The sequence below is a fragment of the Homalodisca vitripennis genome, chromosome 1 (genome assembly GCF_021130785.1).
Source record: "Homalodisca vitripennis isolate AUS2020 chromosome 1, UT_GWSS_2.1, whole genome shotgun sequence".
Taxonomy (NCBI): Eukaryota; Metazoa; Arthropoda; class Insecta; order Hemiptera; family Cicadellidae; genus Homalodisca; species Homalodisca vitripennis.
Window position 1 is genome coordinate 77,589,967 of NC_060207.1, and position 20,426 is coordinate 77,610,392.

Sequence of the window (20,426 nt, forward strand, 5' to 3'; positions counted from 1 at the left end):
GTTGACAGCGATATGGCAACAAGCTTTAGATATCATCTATTTTAGTGCGTGCTGCCCTAAGTACTCACTTTTTAACAATAATGTAGAAGTTTATTTTACAGGTATACAACAGTATTGATGCCTTCCAACTGCACAAAATTTTTTCCAACCTGCCCATTGATTGTAAATTAGTTTTATTGGCTAATAATGAATAATGAATTTATTCCAACATCAAATGTACGTCTATACAAAATTATAATACCTCAGAATTGAATGACCACTTTTGCAAGTAGTGTAGTCAGTGGACAACAAAATAAAACAGGTTTCTTATCAGAGTCCATTCTATAGATTCTAAAAGATGTCAACCGGGGCTGCTCCCCGGATTAATTAGCAAAATATAAACATTTTGCTAATTTTTGTTATTTATAAAGCTAATATAATTTTAAAGTAAAAGTGATGGAGGTATTGATGTAGAAGATTGTTTATATAATTTGGTGCCATTGGTCTAGTGTCTAATGATATGTGAGAATTTCACTCTGTCTTGCCAGCTGATCCTTTTAACCCTTTCAGTGCTAGACTAGTTTTGCTACCAAGAAATGCCTGGTCTTTTACTGGTGGTCGCACATGAAATGCCCAGGCAATTTTGTAAAAAATCTATTATTTTATGAAAAAATGCATATCTCTGTTATTTTTGACCCAATTTTTTTGTACTTTTTTTATTGTTCATAAAAACCTATATTTTGACATGAAAAAATAAAAACAACGTCCAATGAATCCACTTTAAGTTTATTTTTAATACACATTATATTGTCTCTCTTTTTTGTTCTACATTCACTGCCAGGTTCAGCATTGGTTTTAAAATAGAAGGACTTGGTTCTTCTGAGACTGTTTCTCTCTGAATCGAAGAAGCAGCATCTCTTCTTTCCTAAGATCTTTTTGTTCTCCAACACTAAACTTCCCTTATAGATCATTCACTATTCCTTTCCTCTTTTTTCTAATGGTGCCTGTCAAAATGGTACACTGAGAATATAAATATTTGGTAAGTTTCAGAGAAGTGAAAAAGTTATCCACAAATATGTGATAACCTTTATTGAGAAGGTTGCCCATTTCCATCAGCTGGACAACTATAGTGTGGCCAAAACCCTTCTCTTTTCTTTAATTTCTATCTGATCCTCTGGCACCTCTGTACACAAAAAATTTAGGCAATAGTGTGTGGCTGAGTCGCACAACATCCATAATTTCACACCCCACCTGTTGTGTTTCTTTGGCAAATACTGCTTCAGTTGTGAGTTGGATTTAGTGCTAATCATACTTTCATCCACTGATAAGTCTTGAACAGGGACAAAATAATGCTTGACTAAGCGGTTAACATGATCAACCAGAGGATCGCAGCAAGCACAAGAGTCATAGTTTGGTTGGCCAGATTTTGGTAGATTGGAGCAGTCCACCATGTGAAAAACTGCAGGATTGCTTGAAATCTGTTCCTTGTAAACAATCTAGGGAACCAAGGAATGTACTGGCTTGAATATGTCCACCAATAACTAACTATAAATGGTAGGTTGAGGTTTTATATCCATGTTTATAAGAATTGTTAAAAATGCTGGGATTTCAAGAAGTGTCACTGGTTTCCATTTCTTTTTTTCCAAGGCTCGACTATTATGCTTCAAGTGGTTTTGATTTTTGTATAGGTAGTCTTACAACATACTTGTTTGTAAGTAACAAACAAGCAGTGTTTTATTAAAAAAAACCAACCTAAAATAGTCTACAAGGCTTCTGTTTTTTGGAGGGCAGTGTTTTGGGTCTGGTAACTCATGAAAAGTAAATGAGCAAAACCAGGATTTGGGTCATCAATTATTTCATTCCAGTCAGACTCATTCTCGTTATCACTGCTACTAGAATTATTCAACCTATATGCAATAGTGTTTAGCCTAAGACGACGACCTCTAGGCCTAGGCCTAGTGGGTTCAACACTATCACTGTCGTCATCAGTGAAAACATTATGAGGCTATGTTTGGACAGTTGGAAAGTAAGCTAGAAATATTACTTGAGGTAGATGGACCATTGTGATTAAGCAAATAATCCAGACCTGAGTCAGGGTCATCAACTATACTACTAGAATCACTGCCTGAAGTAACCAAGTTGTCCAGATCAGAAACAAAACTGTCACTTAAAAGTTCCTCTTCCAAAACCCTCTGAACTGTATTTTCATTCATAGGTGAAGCTGCCCTTTTCATTTTTTTTTTATTTCATTAGATAATAATAACAATGAAAAGTAATACAGTAACCACAATATATGACAACAACAAAGAAAGGAAACTACAAACTGCCCCGTTGAAACAATTGTATGAACGTTATGCATAATTTCATCCGTCATAACAAATGTAGATATTGATGATTATTAAATTCTGAGGGTAATTACATGAGTCAAAATGTTGATTATTATAATTTTAATAGTTGAATAAAACAAATATTACAGACAGCTGGTTTATCCGCTGTTGGCACTTTATGCAAGAAATGCCGGTGGCCGGTATATCCGCCGTTGGCATTTCTGGCGTATATAAGAGACAGCGGGTTTATCCGCCGAGCACTCAAAGGGTTAATAATTGTTATACAACAATGAGTAATATGATAACGGCTGAAAGTGATCTTGTGCATTGTTTAATTTACTATTTAACAATAGCTATATAGCATTGTATTACGTGTTGTGTAAAGTTATAATACTTTTTTACATTTGGAGTGAATGGGCACAATCTTGTTATAATTTACTTTACTGCAATTATATGTTTACTGTACTTCAATTGTACTGATCTTTTTACTGGTAAAATTATAATTAATTGAATTCAGTTCAGTTTTAAAATTCAATCATTATGTGTATGTTATCCTCACAATTGCTGTGTTGTAGTCCCAATGGGATGGCCAAGTCTCGGCGGTCACGTGATGGCCAGAAGCTATTCCAGTGCCGACTGTGTCCCAAGTCCTACTCGTTCTCGTCTGCTCTCAGCCGCCACAAGGCTGTACACAACACGGAGCTGCGTCCACATGTCTGCAACATGTGCAAGAAAGGTTTTGCTGACCCGGAGAAGCTGGAGAGACACATGCGCACACACGTCAGTGATCAGCTCTTCCCCTGCGATATATGTGGAAGAGTTTTCAAAGCACTGGCCACTTTTGAAAGGCACAAGTAAGAAGTCTGTCACACATTTTGTAAAGGTAGACAATCTAGTAATGGCAATTGGCAATATTGGTAACCAAATGGCTACAATATTATAAGCGTTAGGTTTTTAATAATGACAGTTTTGTAGAAAAAAGTAACTAACATATTTATTAAAATGTAATTCTAGTTGGGCAATTATTGTTGTAGGCATGATGTATGTGACTTAAGAAGTCAACTCACTCCATTTTAGGTTAAGAGAAAAGTTAACGGAAGTAAAAGTAAAGCAAAGCACTCTCCTTGGTTTCTAATACAAAAAAAGTTTAATAAAGTTTTATTACAAAGATTAAGAATAAAATCACAATATTTTCCATTCGTAACAAAATAATGTTATGCCAGTTAATGTAATATTGTTCTCTTAAAACTATGTTATTAAGTTTTCTGTCAATATTTTAATATATATTATTAAAAATCTTCAAAATATCACATAACACAAGCAGAGAATTCTTCAGCATCAATCTCTACAAAACGATTTATGACAAACTGTGCTACAATCGAAATGTTTTTGAAATCTTGAAAGCATTGATGAAATCGATTTTGCAAGTCTGAAACAACTGCAATATGCTCTTTACTGTAAGGAGGTTGTGAAGAGCCTTCCTTGCCAAGAGTCTCCTTCAAAAAGGCAGTGTTTTTGTTCACCCTGGGTAATATTGTCCTCAGAGCTCCTGCTCTTTTTGTGAATTATACCACATCTGAAATGGTTCCTCCAATATCTTTATCTTTACTTTGAAGCTGCAAGCTTAGGGTTTTCAGCTTTTCAATTATGTTTACAAGAAAATAAACTGGATCTTTTAGGTCAGAGAATTATCTACCTTGCCCTTACAAAAATTCCACCAAACCAGAAAGTAACCTTTTGAGAAACATTGCAAAACTCGACTTCTGCTAAGCCAACAAAGTATTAGATCACCATACTGGCATTCTAACTTTAGTCAAAGATCAGAATAAAAGTTTAGTTGATGGCAACATTTTGGTATTTCTTATGATGTGTTACAGCAGTTAGAAAACAAACTGGATTTTTAGGTAGTGTAATAACAAGCAAGATATCATGGTTGTTTCAGTACAATTTTAAAATCAAAGGTCAAGTTTCAGCACACATATGGCCTTTATATAAAGTGAGAATGTCCAAGTTATAGGTTGTGTGTCAAAGCTGAATCCTGAATCTCCAATCTACCAAATCTGTAATTTACAAAGATTCGGATTCGGGAATCAATCTACAACAATGCAAAATACTGATTGTGAAAACGTGTTTTGATGCTTGTGTATGAAAAATTGTAGAGATGTAACCAAATTATCATAGCTTTACAGATATTATTCTGCTAGGAATTTATATTTTTCTATATTCAGAAGGTGTATTTATTAATACAGGGCGAGGCAGACCAGTATAGTTATCATTTTACCATAATAACTTACACTAGTATTGTGAATTGTGCATTAGCTGAATTGTTGTAAATCTGTGACCAGGATCATGACCCAGGGCAAGTGTCGGCTGTTCTCCTGTATGATGTGTGGTCTTGGGTTCCCCAACAAGACCAAACTGAAGCTACACCCTTGCAAGGCTGCTCCCATGGAAAGACTCTATCCTTGCCCTCAATGCAACCAGGTTCTCAACTCCATGGAAGCTTTTGAGTTACACGTCGCCTCACACTCAGGTATCAAACATACTTTTCTTGCAAACCCTAGGTTTCTTTTTAGTTAGTTGGTTATACTAGATGCAAGGCTTGTAATAGACTGGTGGCAGAGATACAATTGCTAATGCTAGTGAAAAAGTCAGTATAGGGGATAGTGAGGTGATAAGTGATGTTTTAGGTTCAGAAAACTCTAGTATTAGCCCTAAGCAACTGGAATCTTTTTGTACTAGCAGGACAAGCCAAACTAAGAATAACTTAATGTCAAGCTTAATTAAGACTGTGGACATAGAGAATAAGAGCTTAAGTTTTTTAGATCTAACAGTGTTCCCACCATTAACATAAATAATAACTGCATCAATTCTAACATACATAGAAAATTAGGCACTAATCATACATCTAAAAATAATAATAATACAGGGAATATGTTACCAAATCACTTAATTGTTTTCCATCAAAACATCCAACATTTGGAATCTAGAATTAATTATTACATTACAGGAAATAAATCCTGATGTAGTAGTTCTAACAGAACACAAATTAAACGAAAATGTAATAGATAAAATTAAAATACCTGGCTATTCTTGCATAAACTGGTATGTAAGAAATTCTTGTCAGGGGGGAGGGGTTTTAATACTAGTATCAGAGAAATTAAGTAGTGTGAAAAAATTTCTGTTAATGCTATAAACACTTTAAATCAAGATAAAGTTTTTGAGTCATGTGCTATAGAAATTAAGATAGACCAGACAAAATTTATTGTAGCTGGACTTTATAGAACACCCTCTGAGAAAATAAACATTTTTCTTGAAAAATTAAACACATTTTTGGCAGAAATTTGTAAAATAAACAAAAATGTTTTAATAGGTGGGGATATTAATGTGAATGTTTTGAGGGAGGGCAGAAAGAAAACAGACTTTGTTAGTCTTATCAATATGCATGGGTTTCAATATACTATAAAAATACCTACTAGAATAACAGAAACATGTGAATCTGCTATTGATAATTTCATCACAAACCTAGACGAAAATTCTTTTGAAGTGGAATGTTTGATAACAGCTCTATCGGACCATGATGCACAACTTTTTAAAATAGTAAACATAAATAATAAAAGAGGTCATAATACAAAAAATGCAGTAATGGGCAGGAAGTATGGAAAAGATAAAATTGGCTTGTTTAAAGACGACTTGGAGAAACAAGACTGGACCGAACTTTACCAAAGTTCTTTTGAAGATAAGTTTCTTTATTTTTACAACTTGCTCAAATATTATTTTGATTTGCATTTCCCTCTGACTAAAATTACAAAAGGAAACCAAAATAAAGAGTGGGTAAATGATGAAATTGTTAATGAGCATGATAAGCTTATTAACATGCATCAGCAGTATAGGAAAGATAAGAGTAATATAAATCTAAAAAAACGATGAAAGCACATAAGAAATATCTCAAAAAAGCAATTTTATGTAAAAAGAAAAAACATTTTGATTTAAAAATAAAAAAGTCCACTAATGTTAACAAAACAATTTGGAATATCATTAATAGTGAAACAAAAAAGAAAAAAAGAAAAGCAGTCACCTAATATTGTACTTAAAAAGGATGGTATTCTTATAGAGGATCCATACAAAGTTGCAAATATTTTTAATAACAATTTTGTTGAAATGGTTGATACTCATGTTATCCCTAATCTAAGTAAAAATGATGTTCAAACAGAGGATTCGATACAGCAAGTAACGGAATCCAGATTTATTTGTAACACAATTGATGATAAGACTACATACGATAATTGATTCAATAAAACCTAAGTGGTCAGCAGGGTATGATGACATACCCATGAAAATTGTTAAGGAAGCGAAATTACCACTAATTAAACCTCTTTTACATGTAATTAATGCATCACTCATAACTGGAATATATCCTTCTCAATTAAAAGTTTCTAAAGTAATACCAGTACATAAAAAAGGGGATTGTACTGATTCTCTTAACTACAGACCATTGGCTATTCAACCGTCATTATCTAAAATATTTGAAAAGTGTGTGCTGATTCAATTAGTTGACTATTTTGAAAACAATAAATTACTTGACATTGATCAACATGGATACAGGAAAAATAGATCCACATTAACAGCATTAAGAAATTATATTGAACACATTTTAGAGAACTTAGATGAGGGATACAACATTGTTGGCGCCTTCCTAGATTTGACCAAAGCATTTGACAGTGTTAATCATAAAATATTACTAGAAAAATTAAAAAGCTATGGTATCATTGGTAAAGAGCTTAGCTGGATTAAGTCATACTTGGAAGGCCGTCAGCAGTTTGTTAATGTTAAATATTTAAATATAAATAATCAGCATGATGTTAGATCTCATACAAAAAATGTGACCTACTCTGTCCCACAGGGGTCAATATTAGGCCCTTTCCTGTTCTTGTGCTACTTGGGGGGGTTTACCTAATTATCTGTATGATATAATTGAGAATAGTAAAATTTGTTTGTATGCTGATGATATAAGCTTGTGCATTGCCGATATGGAATTAGGTACAACTAAAAAGAAATGTAATGAATCAGTTTCATTGTTAAAAAGTTATTTAAATAACAGAAATCTTTTATAAATAATAATAAAACTACTTTTATACAGTTTACTTGCAAAAATGTTGAATCAAACAAAATTAATATGAAAAACTTGGATAAAGAAACTAAATTTTTAGGGCTACATTTAGGTAATACACTTAATTGGAACATTCATGTACAAAAATTATGTAACAAAATAGGTTCAGGAATTTTTGCACTAAGAAGGCTAGCACCTTTTTGTAATAAACAAACCTTGAAATCAGTGTACTATGCCATGGTTCATTCACATATCGCATACGGGATTGAAGTGTATGGGGGAACAAGTGCTGTAAACCTGAATAAAATTTTACGTCTACAAAAGGAGGCAATTAGGGTGATTCTAAAACTCAAAAAAGATGAGTCATGTAAGTTATATTTCAAAGAGCTCGGGTTTATGACTGTATACAGCCTCTATATATATAGAACAGTATTATATGTAAAAAATAATGAGACTAAATTACCACGACAACTACATGTTCATGATTATAATACTAGGAACAAAAATAACTTTGTAATAAAACAACATAATAAAGAAAACTTTAAGCAAAGCCCAACTTATATGGGAATCAAGTTTGTGGGGAACCTGCCAGGTAGCATCAGGAATGAAAACAATAGTGTTAGATTCAAAAATAAATTAAAACACTTTTTAATTGATTTATCATGTTATAACTTTGAAGAGTTTTACTCCCAGAGCCATGTATTTTGATTTTGATTTGTGAAGTCTAGTTGAATTAATTATAATTAGGTAATAAAATCGATTTAAATAATATTAAACCTATTTTTTAACTATGTTAAGATTTTGAAAATAATTTACATTAAAAGGATTGTATATATGTACAACTAATCTAACATCACCTTGAATTTATGTATTAAGAATGACGCATTCATGTATGTCTTGAATAAAGATATTATTGATTGATTGATTGATTGATAGCTAGCCCTCCAAGTTCCAAGCAGGGGGTTCTTAGAAATTCAGCTCTTGCTATTGGTGGAAAGTTATGTTGGAGTGAACAACTTGTTTTCAATTAATCACTGTTAGTTACAAGAAGCTGTACAGTGAGTTTTCGTATGAAGTTTTGTGTACTCCTTCCAGTAAGTTATCTTTGTATAGCTAAAATCAAATGTATAGCTTAAATGCAATATTTTATGCATTATAAAGCATTTGAAATGGTGAAGTGATTGATAAATATACCAAATCTGCTTATCACTCATAAAAATGTCACACCCTAAAATATTTCAAGTTAATGTTGACACCAAAGTAATTATATGAAAATCACAATAAACCAATTCTTGGTATATATAAACATTCTGTCTTGTCATCAGACACTTCTCAAAATTAATTTTGGTTAAATATTTTTTTAAGTGTACATCACATAATAAATAATCTCAACAGACTTAAGACAATACACAAGACTATTTTACTTGTCATATTGATTCATTGGCTCAGCATAGGAAAATTTGCATTGTCATTTTGTGGCTGGCTTATGCTTAGCTTGCTTGACAACCTATTTTTCTAGTATTCATGGAACAAAAAAACAACTCATCAGAATTATCTGTTGGTGGTACATTTGTAAATATTTTAACTTATTTTGGACTTTCCCCAGACAATGTTATTGCAGAACAAAGAATGTTTAACTCTAATCAAGCTATATCACACTAATCACAGGTTTTGTGATGTCACTAAACAGCTGACATTAACCAAAGGCATCTATGACCATCTTTAGAACCGTTACTGGGTTGTTGCAGGTCTGACAGAGAGAGCATTGAACCCATAAGCAATATCACTAAATACACCAGCTGACATCAATCGAAGGTATCTCTTGCCTTCTTTGTAACTGGTACTATGTTGTTGCAGGTCCGTTAAAAAGCATTGAATCCGCAAGCAATATCATTAATTACAACAGCTGATATTAATCGAAGGTATCTCTCACCTTTTTTGGTACGGTTGTTTTGGTATGGTACTTGTACCATATTGTTGCAGGTCTGTCAGAGAAAGAGAGAGAGTATTGAATTCGCAAGCTATAGTGATATAATCAGCTTTAGTTGGGAACTAATCGCAACTACATCTGGCATCAATTGAAGTTATCCCTCACCTTTTTGTAACTATCGAAGTACTATATTGTTTCAGATCCGTCTGAGAGAGCAGTGAATTTGCAAACAATATCACTAATTACAATAGCTGACATCAATCGAAGGTCAATCTACCTTCGTAACTGGTACTTTGTTGTTGCAGGTCTGTTCAGAGAGAATTGAATTCGCCAGCTATGTCACAACAATCACAATAAAAGTTTACATATAAGTCAAAGTTGTCTTTCACCTTTTCATAACTGGTATTATGTTGCAGGTCTGTCAGAGAGGCCATTGAATTCACAAGCAATATCACTAATTACAACAGCTGACATCAATCGAAGGTCAATCTGACCACCTTCATAACTGGTACAAGTTTGTCACGTTCAAAGTACAATTAGTGTATATAATCAAATACTCAGGCTCTCTGCATAATGTTGTACAGTACATATTGTACATTTGTAATAAGTTTATTTGTAACATGTCTTCTGATGATGTAGATTTTTAATGATCCGTTAGAAAATAATTTATCAATCTTTTTAAGTGATCATAATTTGCTGCATGCTTAAGTTATACATAAACTTCATCAGTGCTGTATGTTTTCATCCCGGTAATTTATTAGTGAACATTTTGTTTATGTTTAGTTAATGAAACCTAACGTAAGGTTGTAAATTTCTGTGTTGCTATTGCATGTTAAAAGAAATAACAGCTATGGTCCTTAAATGTTTGAATGTTGAAATGTAGCTATAATGCCAATGTTTACATCAGTATATTTTTAAAATTGTAAATGTTTTGATACTCAAGCAAAGCAAGGTCAAAATGTGATGAATTTGAATTCTGATAAAATGAACAGAACAGGGTTTGAAGTTTTATTGTGTAGTATTTTTATACTGTTATTTTAGTTACTGTAAGTTTAGATTAAGAAGTAGTTATATAATGTAGCATGAATGTATTTATTTCAATCATTATACACTAAGATTTAACACAAAACTTGTCAGTAAGCCATCATTATGACTCAGGTTAGTACCATAAGTGCTCTATCAATACTTTCTAGGTAGATATTTAATATTTACAAGGCCTATAATGATTTGTTTGTATACAAATTAATGATTAAATTATTGTCCGAATATGGTGAATATGTAGGTTATTGTGAAATGAGGAAAAGTACACAGTATGTCTTGTTACAGTGATTATTGTTATATGTCTTGCAGTATACCCAATAAAACGTAAAAAGTGAATCAAATTCATGGAAGCAATTTAAATATTCCTAAGAAAGAATTATTTATTTTTGAGAATAAATAATTGGTAAACTTAGATTTTGTTATTAGTAAAGTAAAAATTTAATATTTTTCTAACATTTTTGGAAGAAATATTTTGGTAATGAAGCAAATCACTTATTTCATCATTTTGAAAACATTAAATTTGGTCACCATTTCTTTCAGATCAGTTCTTAGATTAAATTTGAAATTTTATCTTATGAAATTCTGTTGAATCTTAAAATTTAAATGGTTAAACTAGGTTTAAATTATTTTCATACGTTCAATAAAAGTAATTATTGTGATTGGTGATCTTACATTGGAAAAGATCAGTTATTTTGAATTGAATATTTGTTTCTATATATATATATATATACTTGTACTAGTTTTGTTTGTACCGGTGAATTAATTAGTTGTGTTAGCTCTAACTGGACATTGTTTTTATTATTTATTTATTTTTTTTTTTTTTTTAATAAGCTGTGGAGCTGTCTCTACATAATTTGTCAGAGTAGGTAAAGTCTGTGATTTTTCACCATTATTTGTCATGTTGGTGGTTTCATTTAAGGGCATTACATTATATATGACATTTTGTGTGCTCAATAATTAATTCTAGAATTTATGAACATGTTTTAGTATTTTTTATACTAGAGTGCTTGACATTTGCTTTTCCAATGTCGTAGTATGTTACATCTTTATATAATAATATTTTTATCTAAAATACATCTGTATAAAAAGTATAATATCTAGTTGATTTTTTGGTGTGAAGGAATTATTAAATTTGTTAAATTTAAAGATCTCCCCAAGAACTCAATTTTCACGATATTATTTTGAAACCGTTACAAGTATTTGCTTGTAATAAATATTTTTCAATTCACTTGAGATATTTCATAAAGTATTGAGGTTCAATTAAATATGTTTTTACATTGAAAATCGCCAATTAAAGCAGTTATTTTAAATTAATTTGACTTGCTGAGGATAACCAGTATTTTAGCCATCTTAAAAAATGCCTCTGTTATGTAGTTGTTAACTATGTGAGTCTGATATATCAGTGCAAAACAATATTTTGTCTGCTAATAGAAAAGTTTGTTGTTTAAAACGGTCCAATAAATACACAAGTTACATGGTCGTCGTTGGTACCTAAGTTTACTAACAAAGCTGTAAATGACATCTAACATTTACACTGAATAATGGCAAACTTTAAACATCATTAATGCAAGACCTTATTAAAACATACTTAATATTGATGTGTATATAATTTTCAGAATGAATATTTGATAATTAAATTAAATTGAAAAGAAAACTAGGGTTTCAAAATGATTTGTTAATGAAGGGGGGGGCATGAGTAATAAGAAAACTACTCCATCCTTACATTGATTTTTGTTAGGAAACAATCACTGATTACTTTTCTTTAATAAATATTTAAATGTGTTTGGTAACCGAAAATAAGAGGTGCCAGATTTTAATTATAATTTAATAGTTATTTTTTCATAATAATATTTTTACAACTTCTTAGAAGATCTGTTAAAAAAGAAGTAACCAGGCAAGCAGATGTTGTATTAAGAGAAGTAGATGTTAGATTAACTTACATAGTGCATGTGCCATCACTGAAGGGTTGTGTGGGTTGTGATAGAAATTAATTATTTATTATCTTTATTCACTATTTTTTAATACTATCCAATAACCCGTTAAAATGTGTGAACATGTAAAATTTTTAGTGCTTTACTTATTATTTTGAAATATTTAACTATATGATAAACAAATATATATTTCGTAATTTTAACAAAAATTGTTTTCAATATTAAATACATTTATTTTGTGTATTTAATGTTTGTGCTAAATGGCATACTACATGAATTTTTTAGCTACAGGCCAATTTAATATTAATGAAGCCATAGTTATATTTATTACTTTTTTTTATAAACCTTTTTTTATGCATCAATTTTATGTTGAGAATGTAATACATTAATTTATTTTGACTTAGAAAATTTGATTGTATTAAGGAAAGTGTGATTTATTTTATATTTATTTACATTTTGTAGAATTTAGTTTAATAATATTGTTTATATTAATTTTATGATCAAAGCATCTTTGATTGTAACCTAACAGTTTCTATGTTCATTGTTCTCCCATGACAAAATGTAACTATGTACCTTACGATAGATTGACAACTCTAAGCTCTCGTGCACTTATATAAAATGCTCACGTAGTATAGAAGAAATTTTGTAGTGATATCTTGAGTAATAATACAATAAGATCCAGTGTCATATTTTGTAGTCTGTACATGTCAGTGTAGTGGAGTATTTTTATAAAATGTAAATGTCCTAGATATTAAGAAAGTTCATTAGCTTTGTAATGATATTATACAATAGAAATACTCAGTGCTTTAGCTCAGGTCAAACTTAAGCGTAGTTATTTAAGTAATATTTAATAATAATGTATTAAGGATAGTCATAAACGTCTTTTTGTATTTGACACGTTTCATCAGAATCGTCCTTCTTATCCCAGTGAAGCATATTATAATTAAGGGAAAACTACTCCAAATATTTTGGATTTCGAAAATTTATTTTGTTTCAACCTCAATTCTTAATCTTTACTAAAAGTGCATTACTATACTTGAAAATTTTTTCAATGTAAATGTTTGTAAAGTATTCTAATTATACTGATTGTCCGAAATGTTCTCATTTTTAAAAGTTCGTTATAGATCTAACTAAACAAATTTAATCATTAATTAATTAGAGTGACAAAAGTCGTAAAAATGATTACAGTTAATTAGTTCTACAGTGTTCATTGGTGTACTTAGTCAAAAGCATGAATATTTTTATTTAACTCTCTCCCCTTAAATGGCTGGTTTGTGCATCACGGTATTGTGCATTAATTTGAATTCAAAACCTGATTTATTTTCAGAAAATGTTACAGTGCTCAATTTATTTGGTCATTTGCAGATTACTTTTACTTTGTACAGCCATATCTAAACACTCTAAATTTTATAGTTTTGTAACAACAAAAGGTGAAACAATTTGTATTGTTGTAATTTTGAATTTCGTATTTGAAAAGTTTTTATGTATTTGTCATAAATAATTGGCTGTGTGAAGTTTATCACTTTAGGGGTGGGAAAGTTCATTTCTATCTATTTGTCCCCTCGATATCTAAAAATAAAAATGACTTATAGACTTGAAATTTTGTTTTGAAGCTTAATTTCTATATACAACATCAAGTTCAATGGTAGTGCGTGTCACTCCATGGGATTTGGCTGAGCGTGTTAGCAAGCATGATAGCAACGAGATAATGATTTGTATGCACCCTCAGCAAAGTCTGTTATGTAACTCTTGATGAAGCCAAAATGTGTTATAAACTTATTGTATTGCTATTTCATCCTAAATATAAATTTGGTTGTTAATAATTTTTCTAAGAATAATATTTTTTAAATATTCAGCTTTGCCACTTTTTTACAAATTAAATGAGCAAAAAAAATGTAATCCAATTATTAAAATTAATTTAAATTGTTTTTTCTTTAACTACAAGTATAAATTTAGGTAAAAAAATTCAAACCATAGAAAATTTGAAAAGAACAAAAATATATGTCAGGATTTACTTACTATAAAACATTTTTAATTTTTTCAAACAAATTTGTTTATTTAGACATTTAGTCTGATGCATACTGCCAAACAGATTGATTAAAACTTTCCCATAAGTCTTTTTTATATACTCAGGTTGTCTCAAATCGCTTATTTCCGATATCACTGTTCTTTCACTTGTACCTATTATAGGAGGCGAAATTTTAATTACATTTTGCCTTTTTTCACAATGGTTTATGTGTAATATGTGAAAGTATATACTTATTAAGCACAAATTCAATATAGACAAGTTAAAGACAATTTTAGTTTGCTTTTAGTAAAAATCAAACCTAGGAGGTATAAAACAGTTTGAAGAATAGTAATATTCATTGTTTTTATTTTCATCATCAAAGAAACTCCATAAGTATTTTTTATAAAATTTTCTTTTGAATAAAGTATATCCTAATAATATTATAAAAGCGAAAGTGCCTTTGTTTTGTTTTCATGTGTACACTATTTAACCGATTGTACTGAAATTTTACATAGTCATACTAGATTCTGTATTATGAATACCGGCCTATTCTTATTTTGAAAATCCCTCCGAACTACACCCTCTGGTCTCTAAAGTAGTAAAAGATCCCATTATCTTGGGTCAAAAAAGTTGCAAAATATTAATTTAAAGAGGTTGTTAAATATAATCAGTTGTGTAAACATTGTTTTATGACATAACAACCATATATTTAATTAATTTTACCATTATTTTCAGTCTTTTTACATTTATAGTTTGAATTATAGAGTAGGCTTGATAGTAACAACACTTCTTATTTCGACCTTCTCTGTAACCGCTGTTGAGTACAGAGTAAGAAAATATCCAGATAAAAAATTTAGAAAAAATATTTTTTTAACTGGCACATTTTTAGCAAATATTAAGTATGCAGTGCTTGGTCAGTCCTATAATGCAGATATGAAAGACAAAGTTACTATCTAACTTTTAATATATATTTAAAGACTTATTAAACCCATCTTTGTTGTCTTGACAGGAGTAGGCTTCTTAGATATGTGTATGTATATATATTTTCTTTATTGGGAAACAAGGCAAATGAACCACGGGGAAAAAATATTAAGAATCTAGTAAATTGCAATTGCCATAAATGTACGCTTTTAAAGATTTTCTTGATCATGGGAACTAGGCAAACTCAACTTGGGTGTCAAAAAATTTAATTTACTCTAAACAACAGTGCTCATACATGTGTAGTCTACAAAATTGCATGCTAATCCGCGGGTAACTTCAAGCAGTGCAGATATGAAAGACAGTTACTTTTTAACTTTAACTATAAATTTAAAGACTTCTAAAACCCATTTTAGTTGCCTTTTAACAGAAGTAGGCTACTCAAACGTGTGTGTGTGTGTGTATGTAAACACACACACACAAATACATGTGTTCTTGATTGGAAACAAGCAAAAATCAACTATGAAACAGAACACAAGATAGTAAGGCCGGAGTTAGTTAAAATGGCCGTAAATATACACTTTTTTAGCATATATTTTTTATTGTGATAAACAAGTCAAGCTTAACATTGGTGTCAGAAATATAATTCACTCAAACCAGAAATGATCATAATTATATAATATTACATTATATAATAGAATGTATTGTTACCCAAAAAGTCAAATTCTTACCATAAATTTATACAGTAAAGTCTTAAAATTAAAAAAGTACAATACAGTAGTTAATGTACAGTACGTATTTACATTATTGTACCTTTGTTTTAAGCACACATACTATACATTAAAAAGATTGTTTAGTAAAATTATTAAAAAATGGGAAAACAATGGTATACACTGCCATTATGGGATCGCAAATTGACAGATACTCGTAGCTATTCCCCTCTTTCCCTTTAACACACAGTGACTGGAATGATGATACAGGCATCCCCCCACTGCCTTTGTCTACTGGCCAGATTACCGGGAACACCAGACTGGTGCAGGGCCGGACTATAGAGGAACTATTGTTGTATCAAATTTGTCCACTTAGTCCATAATGTTTAAACCACTTTAACACGTTGACTGCGGTAGACGCACTCATGTGGTTCTCTCTTATTAGACTACTTAAGATCACTCAGTTTAGAGACACAGTGAAGGTGTTATGTAATCAACAATCAAAATACCTTATTCCTAACAACCTACTGTATTAACCTAACAATTGACGATTTCGTAAGTTTAAATAATTTTCTGCAGTTCATAATGCTATTGACCTATTACTAATTTGTGGATTTGTTAATAGTTGTTAGAAAAAGGAGTTAATTTTATTATTAGTCTAAATCTTAATTCCATAAAGAAATTACTGTGTTTTGAATCTTGGCTAAATCTGCTTTTAGATGTTGACAGGTAATAAATATTATACAAACTTAAATAATTTTTTAACTGTAAGTAGTATATTTCAATAATTTTAGTACTATTAAGTACAAAAGTGATTCTGAAAATCTTGGTTTTACACGATTATATTATCTGAATGGATGGATTCAATTCCACAATGAAATAGTTAATATTGTTTTAGCTGGTTAAGGTCGGTAAGCAAATTAATTCAATTGGATAATATAAATTTAAATATTGCTTATTGCTTGTTAGCTATAATAATATTTTGTATGTTCTAACTTAATTTAAAATTGTCAATTATATAAATACCACAAAACCATTTTCTGTTTGGTATCATATTTTGACATATACGAGGTGTGTTGTGTGGGAAACCCAACTTAAGCAACAATATCATTCAACACTAACTGTTAACGCCAATACGCCGTTCCCCAATGGTTGTTCCAATTCGGAAAGCCTCTAGGAACATTGATATGCTCATCATCACTTCTATTAACATTGAAGGTCTACCAGGCATGGGATCATTACCAACATTTTGCCATGATCAAAATGCTTAAAACCATTTAGTATTGTATGTGACTCAACAGTTCTCTCAGTATGCTTGGCTAAGCAATTGAAATTCTTTAATAGTTTTGTCAAGTTTGAAGCAAAATTTCATACAAACATTTATTGATAGTTCTTCAAGCATTATATCTTCACTTGGCTAGCATGCTCACACTTCATTAGCTGCATCCTGCCAACGTATGGATGCAGCAAATCACAGTTTCTTGTAGTGTTAGGATTTAGAATTTTCAAATCTGATTCCAAATTTAAAAAAATTAATTCATAAATCTTGAATTTCTAATTCTAATAGTTTTTTTCTAACCTAAATAACAAAAACACCCCTAAATCCATTTCTGTCATTCGTAAAACCTTTGGAGACTGATATAATATCAAAAGTAATCTAATTATACCACTCTGTTGTAAAGAAATTTGCAGAGGTTCGAAGAAATAGCTATATTTTAATAAAAAGTCATATACTTTTTTTTACTTCGATAGATTATAGTATGAGCTTCCAGAGTATATGTTTTTATTCACAATTACACAAATTAGCTGCTGACATCCATGCATGAATGCAGTAGATGAGTGGCATTACACAAACTTAAACATAGAAAATAGAGACTGCAAAAATAATATTATTTACAAAATCACAGTAGTTTGATTATTAGGTTACCTATTTATAGAGTTTCATAAACAAAATACACCAAAGACACGTTTTAGCAATCAGTAATTTACGTACTACCGATCGGAGGTAATCTGCAAATAGACGTAGCAGACTCTCGGCAATGTACAAAAGTAATTATAGAAACTACTAACTGCAAGCAAAATCTTATTTACAAAATGTTGATTTGTTAATTAGGTAATCTATTTATAGGTTTTAAAACACAAAGTACAATAAAAACTCACTTTCATGATCGCTAATTTTTGTAAATATGATCAACAGTCCATGATTGAACGAAGCAGATTCATGACGCTGAGCAAGCAAATATGGTAAATACTTACTGGAAGCAAAATATTATTTACAAAAGTACTATAACTTGTTAATTAGTTTATCTTCTTCATGGACAAAGTACAAAAAATTACATTTTTGCAGTATTTTGTGTAATACCGATCAGCTTTAGACAATGAATAAATATATATATATATCGAATACTAACTACAAGCAAAATGTGATTTAATAAAGTATTATAACTAGTTAATTAGGTTGTATATTTTCCAGTTTTAAAATTCCAAGGACAACAAAAACACATTTTAGCGATCCGTAATTTGTGTACTGTCGATCAGCGGATAATTCATAACTTTGATCAATGTAAGTTTCATTCTCAGTACACCATATACCTACAATATTAATATTAAATTATTATACAGGATGAAAACTCCTGTTTATATGTTAGGAAAGTGTTCACTGTTTCCATACGAACTTATAATATTTAAAAAACAGTCAAAGTCAATAATGCTTACTTCTCTGTACTGTGTTTGTTATTTAAAAATTAAAAACCCATTAAGTTACAGTATTATAATTTTGTATGACTATTTGTCTTAGTAAGTAGTTAGGGTTTTGCTTATCTGTTGGCTAAATTTCAAATAATTGCTACTATTTTAAAATCAAAGAGCATTTTTGTATCTCTATGCAGTTGCATTCAAAGAAATTCATATACTTAGGATTTATACTTCCTTTTATAAGTTTTTATGTTATGTTTTAAAAATATTTGTATTATATATTTTCTATGTGAAAAAAATTTTTACTTTATCCACAAGTAATAAAACCCATTCGTACATTTCTACTCTTTGCAACTTAAACTATGTACGAGTGAATATTTTATGAACCAAGCAAATAGGCAAAAAACAAATGTTTTAGACTTGTATATACAATTTTTTGTGCTTTTTTGAATCTAAGGACATCTACTCCTAAATGTATAGTTAGAGTTCTGAAACATCCTACATGAATTGATTTCATCCTGATTTTTTTCTTTTCCCAGCCTTCCTATTTGCACAAACAAAAGTATGTGACCTTATATTGTTACAATCACCTGTTAATGCTTCACCTTTTTGTTTTTTCTGCAATTTAAATTCCGTTGGGGATTTTTTAATTATTTTAAGTTTGATGTAGTACAAAATTAGAACATGTATTACTATTACAATTTTTAAATATTTTTGTTCAAACTCTTGTTGAAAAAATTGATATCTTAAAAATACTAAATTTTCAAAATGAAGTGTTTTAAACTAATTTTATCTTATGTAAATGTTTATCTATTATTGGATCAAAAGTGTTTTAATGCACATTATCTAATATGACACCTTGGTATGGTGTATTACATGTTTGTAGTCATACTCTGTAGGCAGATGTGAGTTAATTTTCAAAAGTTCTTTTAAACCTTTGAATATTATTCAACCTGATATTAATGTCTGAATGTTTTTTTTTTCTAGTTTATGTTAAATATTCTAAAAGCATTGTAATATAACAATTCCTCAGTACCATGCATAAGGATATTGGAAATGTTTTTACTTTAGTATGTGCAGTAGTTTCTGCTTTCTATCTCAAATATAGTTTTAAATATTTGATTGCTATCAGTTTTCTTAGTGTTGTATTTGTGTGTTTTACTTTTTTTAATTTACTCGTTATTTATGACATTGCATGTGTTAGCATTATACTGGTACAATACAAGTTGATTCTAAGACTTTCTGCATGACAATAACACATTATCCAAATGTTTTATGGATTGTCAGTAAATGTTCCCTTATTGTTCTCTCTCCTTATCTATTTTAATTGTTCAGTATTATTTTTGAGTTTAGTGTGGTATTGTAATTATTGTTTATTTATACTACTGTTTCACTTATACAAATTTGTTTAATAGCTATATTTATAAAAATCTTTTTGTATTAAACTTTGAGGTTATTAACAACCAAGAGAGAAGAATTATTAGTTAATTTGTCTTTCACATCTTATCTTTATCAAATAATCTACTTGTTTCACTTGACTTTTGAAGCCAAGCAAGATCTTGGTGTATGTAAGTTGTCTATAAAAGTCAAAATATAAAGTTCATTCAATACCATATCAATTTTTTGTTACTGTATCCTGTACTATTGTCCATTCCATGTTAAATGTCAGTGGAAACTCACTAAGAGGTTGAGATTTTTTGTACAGGTTGTTTTTCTGAACTCGTTTGGATCATCTTCAAACCATAATGGATGTCTAAAAGGTAGCCGTGTATGTACCA

General features: G+C 30.2%; 1 protein-coding gene across 2 annotated transcripts in view; it reads left to right on the plus strand.

The window, feature by feature from the left end:
• The window catches only part of LOC124365200 (zinc finger protein 723-like), a 49,418-nt gene extending 36,205 nt beyond the window's left edge, over nucleotides 1–13,213 (plus strand). For both annotated transcript variants that reach the window (XM_046821161.1, XM_046821166.1), the window contains 3 exons: nucleotides 2,882–3,160; nucleotides 4,652–4,839; nucleotides 9,763–13,213. In XM_046821161.1, coding sequence (XP_046677117.1) covers nucleotides 2,882–3,160; nucleotides 4,652–4,839; nucleotides 9,763–9,839 — 544 coding nt within the window. In that variant the 3' untranslated portion in view covers nucleotides 9,840–13,213. The remainder of the gene's footprint in view (nucleotides 1–2,881; nucleotides 3,161–4,651; nucleotides 4,840–9,762) is intronic.
• Nucleotides 13,214–20,426: the final 7,213 nt, after the last annotated feature.